The following is a 14,652-nucleotide window of genomic DNA, read 5'->3' as shown; positions in this document are numbered from 1 at the left end:
ACCTTAAATATATACATCATTGTAAATCTATGAAATTTCTAGGGAAAATTACGAATTGGTTACTTCGACTATTCCAATATTTCTAGTATTAATCATTCTAATCTCATACACGCCTTGTAAGCTTGTAAAATGCCAATGGAAAGTTATGAATTAATCATTTTGATTATTCGAGTGATTCTAAGTGCTAATCGCGCCTATAACGGTATACATATGAACGGAACAAACGGCCGTTCCTCGTAACAAACCGAGAAGGATACGCATTATTGGCTCTCTTACTTTCGTCCTCGTCATTGCCTCTGTTCTGTTTTTCACGGTTCACTACCGAGATCATTCATTGACAACAATGTTGAACGATCACGGATGGAAAGTAGGCAGGATTCGATGGGTGAAAACTAACCGAGTTTATAATAGGTTCGTGGGACGCGAAACTATCGAAACTCGATTGTAGTTGCGACGATAGCGATTATCGTTTTGTTCGATTCCCCGTGAACATTTACGGCAGCCACCGTAAACCGACCGAGCGCGTTGTAACGCGATAGTACCACCCGTTTACGAGATGTTAGAAACCCATTGGCAACTAATAAATGAGATTTAAATATACATGTATTTTGAGTAAGCGCTATCAAAGATGTTCTACATTCTTTCGACTTTTTACATTAAAATGGATGACGAGTGCGCTATTTGCTTTACGCACAGTTAGATTAAAATTTGGTCACCGTTTTGGATATATTTTGTCATCTTCAAATGTGTTTTGTATCTATATAATTAATAAATATAATAACAATGTTTTTCGTATGAAAATAAAATGTATAAAGATTATTTTATGCATTTCGATTAGAATAAGTTACAATGTAATTTATCAAACGTCGAATTTTAGTCAATTACGAAAGAATACTACTTAATTTCTACAAATTTTCACTAGAATATTTTTTGTCCTGCCACTTACTATTTATCTCTCTACGTGAAAAGCACTTGTTTTGATTCGATGTCTTCTGTTTACAGTTTTTGCAAGGATACCTTCCAACACTGACACAAATATTATTCGAACTAAAGACTCGTGTAAATGAACTATTATAGAAGATGAACAAAATATAATTTGTTAAGAAAAGAATGCTTTTGGATATAATATTCAGAAATTACCAACAATGTGCGGAACTAAAGGTCAATGGCGTTCGTTTGTTTATTATGGTGAGCACTCCAATAGGTATACATATCTGTACGTATGTCAAACAGCACACACGGCTATCAAGGGAAACTTTTAATGCGAAAAATTCAAATTCTTTTTACCTGTGTTACAGCAGAAGTTTCGACGTTCTTCGAGTAATCCGCGTTCAATGGAATATTCAATGAAACATACAGCACATTTTAACACACGTCGGAACACACTGTGCGCAGCCAAGAGTCAACGAATGCACCACGAGCAGACTGACAGTTACCACGGGTTGTTCATTATTAGAAAATCTGTCTTGCAGGCTGCTCTTGCGCAGCCGGCGCGATACTACCGACTTCCTCCCCTCTACGAACTGACGCCATTTGTACCAACCAACCTTCCTTCCCTATAGTATTCGTATCGTTCATAACCGTATCGACGAAATACGGAGCCCCGACTCTACTCATGAAATGCAATATTTACAGTAATATATTAATATTTATATCTACAGGATGTCCCAATATTGATGGCATAAATGAAATTGGCTGATTGTACACGAAAAAGCAAGTGTAAAATATAGAATAAATTTTTGTCATTTGAGATTTCGTTTTCAAAAAAGTCCAATTTGAATATTTGTTTAGCATATGTGAATTTAGCTAATTACCAACTGAGTACAAGTAAACAATCATCAGGAGATTATTCTACATGCAAAAATTAATGAAAAAAGTAAAATAATACTTTTTTGTTTAAGGCCTTGTTTTCAAAAAATTAAAATTTGAATGTGTTTAGTTAAGAATAGACCTGGTATACGTATACTTCATCGATTTTCAAATTTTATTTTCACAGAATCGAAACGACCTATGAAGAAATTTTGTTCTATATTTTCGACTTACCACTTACATATTTTCATACGTAGGCTAACCTCCTTTCCAACCCGGTATTAACCAAGTTCAAGTATATGTATGTACTCGATAAATTTTCAAACTCAATTTTCTCGAAAACGAAATATAAATAAAAAACAAGCCTCAAATAAAAAAAATTTATTCCGTATTTCCGACTTACTTTTTCGTGTAGAATCATTCCTACCTATCTGATTTATATCATTAATACTGAAACATCTTGTATAAATTGTAATTTGAATATAAGCATCGACCTATGAAATTTTATAATAAATTTTAATTAAAAAATTTGTAGATAATCTTCTTTACAACAAAAAATCATTATTAATATATATTAATACTCTATCATTTTCTTTACATTTTTTATAGAAAATAATTTATATCAGTAGAAGGAATAAAATTCGTTTAAAATGATTGAATTGTCATTTTGTAATGTTACAATCATATGATTATAAATATCATAAATGTTGTGTTTCTAAATTTGGAAAATGAGAAAAATTGCCTTACAGTTTATAAAAACAACGATAGTAATTACAAAATATGAAACTTATGATGCGATAATCCCGTCTAGAAAGTGAATAGTCTGTGGAAACAGACAACCTCACGGAGGTTGGCTGAATTTTCGCAAAGTGAATTTCACTTGAATATTAGGTATTATTTTCTTCGTCTTAGCTTTGGGTGATGAAAGATTTGCATTATAGTTGAATCGTATATTCTAAAGTGAATTCGTTTCGGATACATTATTTGGTGTTATTTGCTATTCTTTAGAAAAATATACAGCGCTTCATAAAAATAAGATATCATGGCGGTACCTACTACCGGTGTAGGTAAGTATTTTATGTCTGTTTTACGGACCAAAGATGGGAACAACAAGTAGGTCTCGTACTTTTACAAATTTCAAGAGTTAAGGTTAATAAATGATATAAATAAAATATCGTTATGAAAATTACATCTACGAAATTTTGATAAAATACAAGAGCAGACGTATAATGTTATAATAAGTTATCACGCACAGTAAACGTGTATAAAACTAATCAATGATTCGTCAACGTTTCGAAAATATCAGTATTATTTTGTTTTTTTTTTTTTCATATATATAAAATTATATATATTGGCGAGGAGATTATGAAAATATGAACAAGAGGCAAGTTACACTATGTCTAAAATCACAGAATCATAACCTGTATTTGTTTCACTGGTTTTAATTAATAACATTTCATTCATAGTTCCGTGGAAGATAACTTTAGTTTTATGTTTTTAGTTGTGCCTCGAAACTTTCGTTTATTAGAAGAATTAGAACAAGGTCAAAAAGGTGTAGGTGATGGTACAATCAGTTGGGGCTTGGAAAACGATGATGACATGACTCTTACACATTGGACTGGAATGATAATTGGACCACCTAGAGTAATTTTTTCTAAGTTTTTAATTCTACTTCGATAAATTAATTTCAGTTATATTATTTTAATTATCTATGGAATATCTTTTTTGTTATTCTAAAATCTTTTCATGAATTTGTATTGTGTAAATATAAATCAGAGAATTAACTATGTTAAAAGTAAAATAAAATTAATAAAATTGATAACTGTTATTATTAATAACAGGAAAATATTTTGATATCACTAACCAAATATGTTACTTATATAGTATACATTTTTTAGACACCATATGAAAATAGGATGTATAGTTTGAAAATTGATTGTGGTCAGAGATATCCAGATGATGCTCCCAATGTAAGATTTTTAAGCAGGATCAATATGAATTGTATCAACAGCACTACTGGTGCGGTAAGTATCACTTTTTCTCAGTTTTAATGAAATAGGAATATGTATTTGATTTTAAATTTTATAGGTTGATAACCGCAGTGTACCAGTACTTGCAAAATGGCAACGAGAATATACAATTAAGACAGTTCTTCAAGAACTTCGCCGTTTAATGACATTGAAAGAAAATATGAAATTGTCTCAGCCTCCAGAGGGTAGCACTTTTTAGCCTAACCACATGTAAACACAACACCTCTTCCTTTCTGCGGTAGCATGGGGCAAGATACAATAAAGGTACCAAATAATATTAAATGGGTGCCGAATAAAGACATATACTAAGAAGTGACATCTGTATAAAAAAAGCAAGGGGGATGATGACTATAAAAGTTGATTCAGTGTTTTCAATTTAGTAAAATATTTACTTACAAAATTCATGAATCATTTACTACTTATTATTTCTTAAACTTGAAGCATATTTCATATACATATATAGCATAACATATATACACTTGTATAATATATATGTATATGTTTGTATGTGTAAAATTAATATTTTCATTTTAATATTTTAAGACCATGCACACATATTTAATTTAAGGAAATGCTGTTTCAGCTTTTTAAGTTAATACAATCTAAAACAAAAGTCATATTTTGATTCTTAAAACTGGAAACACAGACTGTGTAATAAAAGTAATAATCACTAAGAATAACTTATGCCTTCAAAGTTTTTTAAATGAAACAAAATTGCCTGAATGACATTTCAGTTTGTGCATAAGTGCCATTTCATGATTTGTGGAGGTGTCTCAGTAATTACTATTGTAGACAATTCTAAATTTTAATAATTTATGTTTCTGTGTGCTCATTTTTATCAAGCCTTACTTTATTTCTTCTCTGTTAGTTGTTATTAAGATTTTAGCAAATAGCAGGTTGTTGAGATCAATATTTAATGTAATAATGTGCCTTTTTGTGCAAGTAGCATAAAAGTGAGCATATATTGAGCGTGTTTGGTTGAGACATCATCCAAGAACGGCCTCTTATTCTATAAAAAAAAGTATTTCTTAACTGATAAACAAATTATGTTACAATTGAAAATATAAAGTAATAACTTGATTTGTAATAACATGTGGTTAATGGTATAGTGTTTTGCATCATTGTATACATCAATTTATGAAGCATTAGATTAAAAATGCTTAACTTTCCATATATTCCACTATTTATATATTAGAAATATATTTTCAGTTTCTTCTTATCATTATAGTGCAGATATAATGCAAACATGTATTATTTACTCTTTGATCAAAGCTTCATAATTGATGTATTAATAAAATCATACTTAACTTTTAATAAATACCCAAAGTACCATAAGTAGTTTTTCAACGATTAGGGAACCAGGTCTGAATGCTAGTGTAATTCTATCATGAATTGCCATGAACTATACCGTTCCCATAAAGTTGTATACAGAGGGGAAGAAAAGTTTTCCATAATTATGTTACATTTTAGAAAAAAAGAGAGAGAGAGAAATATAATCATAAATTATTTCAAACATAATATAATTTTTTGAAATTTTATTGTCCAAATTGTAGAGATGTTGATCCTTACTTTTAAAGTAAATCCAAACCAAAGTATGAGATTTTTAACACAAGTCCACATTTATCGTGTAATATTATGAAATTCTCAACTACCTGAAACATTATACATACCTCTTCATTAGCTTTGCATTTCAGTATTACACTATAAGTAATGTAATAGTGTAATCCAATTCATACTAATAAAAATATTAAATAATTATTACTCCATGTCGATGAAGTCAAGCTTAAAAAAAAAATAAACAAATTTCTTTAGAAATTATCTTTAAATCATTTTTTCATTCCTTATAATATTTATATTTAGGAAATTTTTTTGTTTAGGCAATGAATATATAATTAAATAAGTTTAACAATTTATTTCTATCTGACGATGACATTGATTGTAGTTATATGTACAAGGCAATTGACGTATTAAATAAACGTTTACAGTTCCGTGCAATTATGTTTTTGCAACATTCAAACAAGGTATAAAACTACATTCCAATATTGGAATCTAACATCGTCGGATCATTTTCGTCGAGCTAATGTAGCTTTATAGGTAAAAGGTATTACTGTTGTTTATATCTCGGGGTGAAAAGTATTTTAGTATTTTTCAGAGTTGACCATTTTAGTTTCTTCCAATATACAACTAGTGGTAATGCTATTGCACCCAAACCAATGACCTGCAAATGAGTAATAATTATATGATTTTTAGATTAATAATAATAATTGGATATATTTCAACAAATATATATTAATATAAATTATTACCTTGATAGTCATTTTCTTTCTTTCATCAAATTCAGAATTTGATGTCCACATAAGAAATTCAACAACATCTTTTGCTACTTGAGAAGCACTTGCAGGAGTGCCATCTGTATATTCTAACACTTCATCATAGATAATCTAAAATATTATACAATTAATTTAGGAATCAATTTTATGTAAGTATCTTAATTACACTGACTTACTTGTGGCATACCAACAGCTCCATTAACGAAGTAAGGATTGAAATATTGACCCTCTCTCATAGTAATGCCAGCTGGTGCATCACAGTACCCAGTTAACAATGAAAATACATAATTCTAGAATGTAAAGTATGATTCATGTTTAAAAATACTCTACTTCTAGAATATTAATAATTTGTTTCAAATAAAACTGATAAAACGTATATAATATTCAATTTAGGAATTATGTAAGAAAATTTAATTCAATCAATTTACCTCTCCATTATGTGATGCATTAATGATGTATGTTAGATCTGGTGGATAGGCACCATTATTTGCTGCTCTAGCAGCTTCTTCATTTGGATATGGAGATGGTATTGTATCAGATAATTTACCAGGACGCATGAAATAAGCTCCTGTATCATCAGGACCATCTTGAACCTATATTAGAAGATATATTCCTCAACGTATGTTTTATTAATATTGTGCAATTAGCTTATTAATTTTTATTTCATGCTATTTATATTTTTATACATTTAACACTACTTTAACTGCCTAAAAGTATTTACCTGATATTCTTCTGCAATAGCTTTTACTTCTTCTTCTGTATGTGTAACACCCACAAGGTGACGAAAAGCCATAAATTGTAGACTATGACAGGCTGAACATACATTTTTATATACTTCCCAACCTCGTCGGAGACTAAATAACAAAAAATATATATATTTAAAACTTATTGGTTACCTTTTATAATATTTCTAATTACCTTTTATGATCTAGTGAAGAAAACACTCCATAGAAACCCCATTTGTACGTTGGTGCATGTGCCACCTGATCAAAAGCTTTTACAGATTGATCCAAAGCATAAATTAATGCACTAATACCTCCAGCTGTTACTCCTAAACATGCTAACAGCTGTAATTATTTTAATTATATAAGTATTTTAAAATGGATCTTTATATTTCATATATGTATATATATATATGAAATATATATAGTATATATATACTATATGTAAGATATATATTATATTTAAATTATGTAAAACTTACTAGAAAAATGTATATATATATACATATATATGTGTATGTATTCATATATTTAGTGAATTTATACTTTATTGGTTGTACATTAGGAATAAGGATAGGGATGCATCTTCAATTGATTAGACAAATACACATACCACTTTTCTACCTTTAGACCATTGGTTTGCAGTAGAGAAATTATGTACCTGCTAAATTAAAATTCAAATATCAAATAGAGTTTTCAACCTGTAATACAATATTTTTTATTTTAAACTTAAATTTGTAACATATTTTGAAGTAGTAGATATTGACAACTATTTTAAACTAATTTTGTTATTATCTGTTTTAACTTGTTATGAAAGATATATAGTTATTTAAATAATATAATATTTCAAGTACTTTAAGTTATAAATTTGATTTTCTGACGCTACCCACATAATTTTAAGATATGTTTGGTCACAGCAACATCACAATTTTCTATGCTGATAACTATTACATAACATCGAATAAAATGTCTTCAAAATCTTGCTGAATTTATTATCCTGTTATAAAACATGCTTAATTAGAATTGGAAAGGTAACAGACGATACAAAATTAAAGTATTTTCTAAGAAAAATGTCATAGCAGCCGACAAGTTGTATAGTTCGTCAAGAGATCCGTATTAGTTTCAATACATCAATATTATAAGAATGATAGGCAAATAAAGAATCATATTTTTCGAATAGACATATTAATATATCTAACAACAGTTGACACTTTTAAATTACATACCTGGTTAAATAATGTTCCATAATTCGATTTCAAAAGACCGAATTTACAAACCCGACCCAATGAAGCCGCCATGTTGGCCAGAGGTACAATGTGCAAGATTCTTAGTCAATTAAATATCTGTACAATAAATAGATTATATACTAGTGGAACAATAATTGCTCATATCGATTAAATTTTCCTATTGTCACACATAATTCTTGCATGCATTCACAAACTTTGTTCAGAAAGAAAAGGCATACATTCAAAAGCCATAGGTACTTACACAACTTTTATCTAAGGCGACTTTAATCAAGGATACCAATATAGTAAGATCAACTTTTAAACGCTTCTATCAAATATTTTTTTCTTTCGTGTACAATGTTTTTTTCCTACAAACATAATAAGCGTAAGCAATGCGTTTTCTTAGGTTTCGAAGATAACAATGTTTAATTTATAACCACGAGTTATTTAAAACTCGTTTCAAATCATTTATGGGTACAATATCGTACGAATAAAATATTTATTTAGTTTTTTCGGTGATATCTCGTTGCTTTCTATTTTTAATATTTTATTTATTTTCCAACTTGATTGCATTTGAAATTTGTAAACTATTTGTAAATATATAGGGGGTGTGGCGCATGCGCAATTTCTGTTGGTAGACTTGGCAGTTCGCTGTCGACCATTGGTGTCAGCTGGTGGTTTCGTCAGATGGTATCGTGAATCCTATAATATCACATCGATCACCGTGCAGAAGAAAGAGATTCAAGATGAGCGGAGGAATGCCAGAATTGGGCTCGAAGATTAGTTTAATATCGAAAGCAGATATTCGTTATGAGGGCCGACTTTTTACTGTTGATCCTCAAGAATGTACGATTGCTCTAGCTAATGGTGAGTCTGAAATCAAGATGGATACCGAAATCAGTTTTGCCGCTGTTTCATTACCCGGCTATCTTGTTTTAATAAGCGTCATTCTTCATATTCAACTATGTTTTCGTTTTACCTCCTTGTGTCCCGTTTACGTATCTCCTACGAAAATTTCATGATTCTTGTGTATTTGTTGTATTCGAAAACGTTTTTGGAGCAGTCGGTATTTGATTCATCCGGTAAAACTTTGATGCAAAACAACCGGGGTCACCCGTCACTTATAATGGGTGTTTTGTACTTTATTTGAATGTATACTTTGAAATTTACTCGATTATTTGACGTACTTTTACTTCTAATAAATATATCAAACGTTCACAGAGCACTCTTAAATTTGTAACAAATTATACTTAGATACAAAAAAGTAAAAACAAATCTGTCAGATAATATTATTCAAATGTATAGTTGTACATTTTATTTTGTATTTCAGAGCAATAATTAAAATTTTAGAGGATCTTACATAATAAGCGCATATTTAATTTTTTAATATTTCTTTATTTAATGTTATTATGTTGGACTTTCTTCCTATAGCTTTAATTTAAAATGGAAGAAACAAATATAATTTAAATCCTAGAATATCTATTTAATTAGGATTCAATATTTTCAATGATAATATAACTGCTATTATGTTTACGTGGAGTTTGAAAGCCGTTATTTATAATCTACCATTGTATGGGATGTTTGTGTTCTATACTTGCCCTGTTTATGTCTTATGTCCTTCCTTTTTTCTGTCATATTACAGAGTTGTTCTAATAAATCGTTAAAATTTAAATTGTATGATATGGGTTTCAATTTATTCATATTATTGAATTTTAATTTTCATCTGTATTATTATATTAGATAGTGTATATCTTTATTTTATATTTAATTTTATAATTATGTAATTGTGACAATTACTTTTGAAATTAACTAATAATAAAAATGTAATAAATGAATATCTTATTTTATTTATTTGATCCTTTAAAATATGTAATATTTTATTTTTTTCACAATATAGTACGTTCTTTTGGCACTGAAGATAGAGAAACTCAACTTCCAGTGGCTCCACAAAATCAAGTATATGAATATATTCTATTCCGTGGTTCAGATATTAAAGATATTAGAGTTGTCAACAATGTCAGTTCTATTCCAAATGATCCAGCCATTGTGCAGGTAATTATAACTTATGTATTTTTCTCTATTAATATTTTCCAAATGAAGTTTTAATAGGCAATACTACATCTAAGTAATAAAGGGTAGGTCAGTATTATTTATAACGCTGATTGCTAAATAATTCTGGTTATTTATAGATGACGGTACAACCGTCTATGAACCAGCAATCATACCAGCCACAACCTAGTTATGCTCATCCAATGATGGGCCCAATGGGTGGACAATATGGAACACCCTATGGCATGACAATGGGTACCATGGGACCTGTAATGGGAATGCCAACTTCTGCTAGAGATCCTCGTGGACCAATAAATAAACAGCCAAGTGAGTTGAGCTTGGGCTCTGCTGAACCCAATGCCATCTCTATCCCAAACTCACTACCGACGGCCAATGTCGACCCATTACCAAAAGACCAATCTCTGGAAGATGGTAAACTGTTTTTGCTATGAACTATCCCTTGCCAATGGCATGCTTGCTGCTTCTCTGGTAATGCTTGCTAACTTTACTTGTAATATTATTGTCTTTTCTTCTTTGTTTTATTGTGTTTCTTCTTTTAATTGCTTATCAATCATTGCTTATGCTGTGTGACATACATTTTTATTATGACTTGATTTGCATTTGAATTTTATATTGTCAATCTTTTTGGATGATTTCGATTGAATGCTTTGAGTACATTTGATCTCATATCTATTAATATTTTTATACATATATAAGAATATACGTATAGTTCTTTATTACAAATTTTTAATATTATTTTTTATATAATGTTTTATTTAATATTATCCGTTATAATAATTACGCTTTTATATTAATGTTTGCTTTCTTATGTTAGTAGTTAATTCATACCGTTAATTTTTAAAAATATTTACTTAAGCAATAACAAAAAATTTAACGTTATTTATATTATTATTTAATGTGTATAATTTTTTAAGTTAAGACAAATATTTAATATTATATTGACAATAAATATTTAAGATAATGAAATAATAGTATTTCAGTCTCAATACTTGAATTGATTTGTTGATATATTTGTGGCTTATAAGATATATTTATATGCGCACGAGTTTTGATAGCTTTTTATATTTTGATAATGCATGACAATTTCTTTATTGTGTTTATAATTTATAATTTTACCCTAAGAATATGCATTTGATTTTCATTTAAATAGCGTTAGAAGCATTATGCACTAGCAAGTAACATGATAGCAAGAACAGTTGAAATTTCAGGTAGAAATCGTTTTGTAAGATTAGTTTTTATGCAATGTATGTTTAATGTAGTACTTTGCAATCATACTTCAATTAGAGCTAGAAATTTTAAATATTCCATATATTATATCATTTTTAAATAAATATTTGACCACGAAATTCTTATTCGTGGTATTGATCACATGGTATAGAATATAACATGCATGTTTGTCCACCTTACTTTCACAGGTGTTTTAGATCTGATTAGTGGAGGTTCACGATCAACAACTCCAACTTCCTCTTTATTGACGCGAAAGAGTCCAACTATGGATCAGGGTATTCAGGTGGGCCATCAACAACAGCAGCAGCAACAACAGCAGAGTGGAAATGTTGGCAAGCTTGGTGAAAAGACAAATATGCGAACTATTCAACCTGCTCGGCGCGATCACGATAGGTAATAAATATTACAATATATCTATATTTGAACATTAAAGAACTAAACTTTAATTAAATCAATTTAAATTAACTGTTGTTAGTATTCCTATATACATTTATATATTCTTATTTTCAGCCATAGCGGCAATAAAACGGGAGGCACTGTATCGCAATATAACGAAGGAAAGCGTGATACAATGAAACAAGATGGTCAACTGCAAGGACAAGGTAGTCATAATCAAGGTGGTCGAGGAAATCGTGGTGGATGGATGAATCGTGGAAATATGCGTGGAAGAGGAAGAGGCCGCGGTGGTTTTAGAAATCAGCCTGGTAATGCTGGTGCCAAACCCAAGAATACACTGAAATTCGATAATGATTATGACTTCGAACAAGCCAATACTGAGTTCGAGGAATTGAGGTATATATTCTAGATAAACATATACATATATATGTATATAGCATGGTACTGCCGGATTCTTTTCAAGTATGTTTGAAACGACGTATGTGGATACCATGCAAAATCAACGATATGCGTCTTTGAAACAATATATTCTTATTATAATATCCTTTGCTTACGCAACGCATCAACATATCCATTATCTGTAGACTATAAATAGATACAAACTTGTCTACTTAAGATAATTGAAAATGAATTAAAATTTACTTCTTGTATGATGTATTTTAGATCTCAGTTAGCAAAAACGAAAATTGATGCTGGTGCTGATAACGAAAAGAAGGATGATAGTGGTAACGAAACAGGAGCCGGTGAAGGAGAACCTGAGGAAGAACCCGAGATAGTTCATTATGACAAGTCAAAGTCTTTCTTCGATAATATCAGCTGTGAAGCTGTTGAAAGGAGTAAAGGGTAAGTTGACGAATTTTCAATTTAATAATATATAGTTTAAAGTCTTATGATTAAAATTTATATAAACAATCGTATGAATAATTTTTTTTTATTTCAGACGATTCCAACGTACGGACTGGAGGACAGAGCGTAAATTGAACTCTGAAACATTTGGTGTAGCGTCAACGAGACGTGGTGGTTTTCGTGGACGCGGTTACTATAATCGTGGAATGGGAGGCATGTATCGAGGTGGTGGTGGTGCAGGTGGTTCTGGCTTCCGAGGTGGTTATAGAGGTTCCAGAGGTGGAAATCGTAAACCCGCTAATCAGCAGCAACAGAATAATCCTGGCAGTCAAAACCGTACGACCAACGAACAATCTACTACTCAGTCGCAGCAGAATAGTCGCGTTGTATCTTTTTGAATGAACAATGCACTATTATATGTATAAGTATTCACTCTAGATTAAGATTTTTACGATACATGCTCTGCCCTTATGGACTGATTTGAATCGAGTCTCAAGTGGATTCAATGACTCAAAGGAACAAAAGAAAAAAGGAAAGAAGATATTTAAGAGAACTTTACCGTGAATTTTTTGAATTGTCATGCAGGAACGTAGGAGACTAATCAATGCTTTGCAGATCCTGCGTTTAGAGTTTCTGGACAAATAATCTTGTTGTTACAAGTAGTTAATTTTCGAAAACTCGATATTCAAAGCCATTATGTCCTACGAATTAAGGAATCGTCGAACGCTTCTGAATGTAATTAAGTACAATACACGCCAGACGGTAGAATATTTGCAAAGGAATGTATACAAAGCAACAAGTTTTAAATTTTCTGTTAATCTTTTTTTTTGAACATTATTAATTTATTCGACAAGCATGCAACTACGATTAAGTGAACAATAAGAATGTAACGGAAACTTTTGTAATACAATGTAAAAGAGTAGCACGAAACGATTTCAAGGAAGATGGCGAAGACGAAGAAGAAGATGACTAATTAATTTTTCGTGTTGCATGTGTTGCGATGTTTTTTGAAACGAAACACATAAAACACTAACTGTTCTTTACAGATTTTTTGTGAGTAAAAAAATGAAACAAAGGAAGATTAGAAAAAGAGGAAATGGAGGAATATGCATAAAATTGCAGAGTAGAGTAGGACAATATATTATGGTTATTTGGAACAGTCAAAACTTTATTTATTTATAATGACCGTGTATGCGAATTAAGCTGGAATAATTATTTTACTCACATATTTACCAGGGGGTTTTGATTTTCGAACAGGAACGTTGAATTGTTCCTTATATAAAGAAAAAAAGAAAAAAAAGATTGATTTTGTATGATTCATAGAGATACGCGTGCGCATGCGAAGCCGAATCGTACATCGATTGTATTGACTATTAGTTTTTGAAATATTGAACGTAGTATGCTAGTGAAAGAGAAAATGTGAGTGCGAATGCCTTCTTGTAATTCGACTGCGTTTAATAGCTCCGAATTTCGAAGAAATCGTTTGATGTACGAGAACGTTCTCGCGCTGTCGCGGATAGCGTTGCGAGAGTAAGACTCTAAAAACATGATAATGTCCTTAACAATATAAGACGCAAACAAAAAACAAAGGCAGAATAAGTATATTATTTGCGACTGTTATTTTCTTATGGCTCATATGGAGTCCCAAGCGTATACAGATATATACATACATAACATGAGATTTAGTTACATATAAATCGAAAATCTCCATAAGCTACCAGTAAAGTTGCAAAGTAAAGTAAAACTACAAAAAAATTATAAAGCATATATGAATAAAGATAAGTAAAATAAGAAGGAATATGGGGAAAGAAAAAATATAACTTTTAAGTTTTATGCATTGCGTGTGTAAAGAAATGCACAGTACATGCGGTTTTCCGATGAAGAATTTTTGTTTTGTACAGCGGATATTGTGATTCCCAATGCTGAATAATACTGAAGTAATAAAATAATGTTTGTTGTACTCTTTAAGCCCACTAATTATTTTGAGAGATTTGTT

General features: G+C 30.3%; 4 protein-coding genes across 8 annotated transcripts in view; 2 read left to right on the top strand and 2 right to left on the bottom strand.

Annotated features, from left to right (window-relative positions):
- Positions 1-1,645, bottom strand: part of Src64b (Tyrosine-protein kinase Src64B) — an 85,979-nt gene extending 84,334 nt beyond the window's left edge. For 2 of the 3 annotated variants that reach the window (XM_072001314.1, XM_072001315.1), the window contains exon 1: positions 1,288-1,643. The gene's annotated coding sequence lies outside the window, so the exon portion shown is untranslated. Of the gene's footprint in view, positions 1-1,287 lie in introns of all 3 variants that reach the window. The other variant, XM_072001316.1, reaches the window with a different exon arrangement.
- Positions 1,646-2,621: 976 nt separating this feature from the next.
- Positions 2,622-6,053, top strand: Uev1a (Ubiquitin-conjugating enzyme variant 1A). Of its 2 annotated transcripts, none has more exons than XM_072001333.1 (4): positions 2,622-2,876; positions 3,311-3,453; positions 3,708-3,833; positions 3,898-6,053. In XM_072001333.1, the coding sequence occupies exons 1-4, from the start codon at positions 2,852-2,854 to the stop codon at positions 4,036-4,038; spliced, it is 435 nt and encodes a 144-aa protein (XP_071857434.1). In that variant the 5' UTR covers positions 2,622-2,851; the 3' UTR covers positions 4,039-6,053. The 2 variants fall into 2 exon arrangements, with proteins under 2 accessions (XP_071857434.1, XP_071857435.1); XM_072001334.1 differs by lacking the exon at positions 2,622-2,876 and adding an exon at positions 2,946-3,193.
- Positions 5,737-8,404, bottom strand: Cyt-c1 (Cytochrome c1). The gene is made up of 9 exons (XM_072001324.1): positions 8,380-8,404; positions 8,118-8,234; positions 7,505-7,555; positions 7,088-7,236; positions 6,891-7,023; positions 6,598-6,762; positions 6,346-6,459; positions 6,146-6,280; positions 5,737-6,057 (listed from the first exon to the last, which is right to left on the bottom strand). The coding sequence occupies exons 2-9, from the start codon at positions 8,187-8,189 to the stop codon at positions 5,944-5,946; spliced, it is 933 nt and encodes a 310-aa protein (XP_071857425.1). The 5' UTR covers positions 8,190-8,234; positions 8,380-8,404; the 3' UTR covers positions 5,737-5,943.
- A 362-nt stretch (positions 8,405-8,766) lies between these two features.
- Positions 8,767-14,616, top strand: Tral (LSM14 family protein trailer hitch). 2 transcript variants are annotated; one of them, XM_072001318.1, is made up of 7 exons: positions 8,767-8,984; positions 10,015-10,169; positions 10,307-10,598; positions 11,603-11,807; positions 11,925-12,206; positions 12,474-12,653; positions 12,751-14,616. In XM_072001318.1, exons 1-7 carry the CDS (start codon positions 8,864-8,866, stop codon positions 13,052-13,054), a joined length of 1,539 nt encoding a protein of 512 aa, XP_071857419.1. In that variant the 5' UTR covers positions 8,767-8,863; the 3' UTR covers positions 13,055-14,616. The 2 variants fall into 2 exon arrangements, with proteins under 2 accessions (XP_071857419.1, XP_071857418.1); XM_072001317.1 differs by having other exon boundaries at positions 8,768-8,984; positions 10,307-10,493.
- Positions 14,617-14,652: the final 36 nt, after the last annotated feature.

The sequence above is a fragment of the Bombus fervidus genome, chromosome 4, assembly GCF_041682495.2.
Source record: "Bombus fervidus isolate BK054 chromosome 4, iyBomFerv1, whole genome shotgun sequence".
Taxonomy (NCBI): Eukaryota; Metazoa; Arthropoda; class Insecta; order Hymenoptera; family Apidae; genus Bombus; species Bombus fervidus.
Note: the sequence above shows the minus strand (reverse complement) of the source record. Positions and strands in the feature narration are given on the sequence as shown.

Excerpts from the sequence above, each read along its gene's own strand:
- Uev1a (XM_072001333.1), top strand. The coding sequence starts at position 2,852 with ATGGCGGTACCTACTACCGGTGTAG. Across the intron at positions 2,877-3,310 it reads GGTACCTACTACCGGTGTAG|TTGTGCCTCGAAACTTTCGT; the intron begins GTAAGTATTTTA and ends TTATGTTTTTAG. Across the intron at positions 3,834-3,897 it reads TCAACAGCACTACTGGTGCG|GTTGATAACCGCAGTGTACC; the intron begins GTAAGTATCACT and ends TAAATTTTATAG.
- Cyt-c1 (XM_072001324.1), bottom strand. The coding sequence starts at position 8,189 with ATGGCGGCTTCATTGGGTCGGGTTTGTAAATTCGGTCTTTTGAAATCG. Across the intron at positions 7,237-7,504 it reads GGTCTAAAGGTAGAAAAGTG|CTGTTAGCATGTTTAGGAGT; the intron begins GTATGTGTATTT and ends AAATAATTACAG. Across the intron at positions 7,024-7,087 it reads TCTTCACTAGATCATAAAAG|TCTCCGACGAGGTTGGGAAG; the intron begins GTAATTAGAAAT and ends TTTGTTATTTAG.
- Tral (XM_072001318.1), top strand. The coding sequence starts at position 8,864 with ATGAGCGGAGGAATGCCAGAATTGGGCTCGAAGATTAGTTTAATATCG. Across the intron at positions 10,170-10,306 it reads ATGATCCAGCCATTGTGCAG|ATGACGGTACAACCGTCTAT; the intron begins GTAATTATAACT and ends GGTTATTTATAG. Across the intron at positions 12,654-12,750 it reads GCTGTTGAAAGGAGTAAAGG|ACGATTCCAACGTACGGACT; the intron begins GTAAGTTGACGA and ends TTTTTATTTCAG.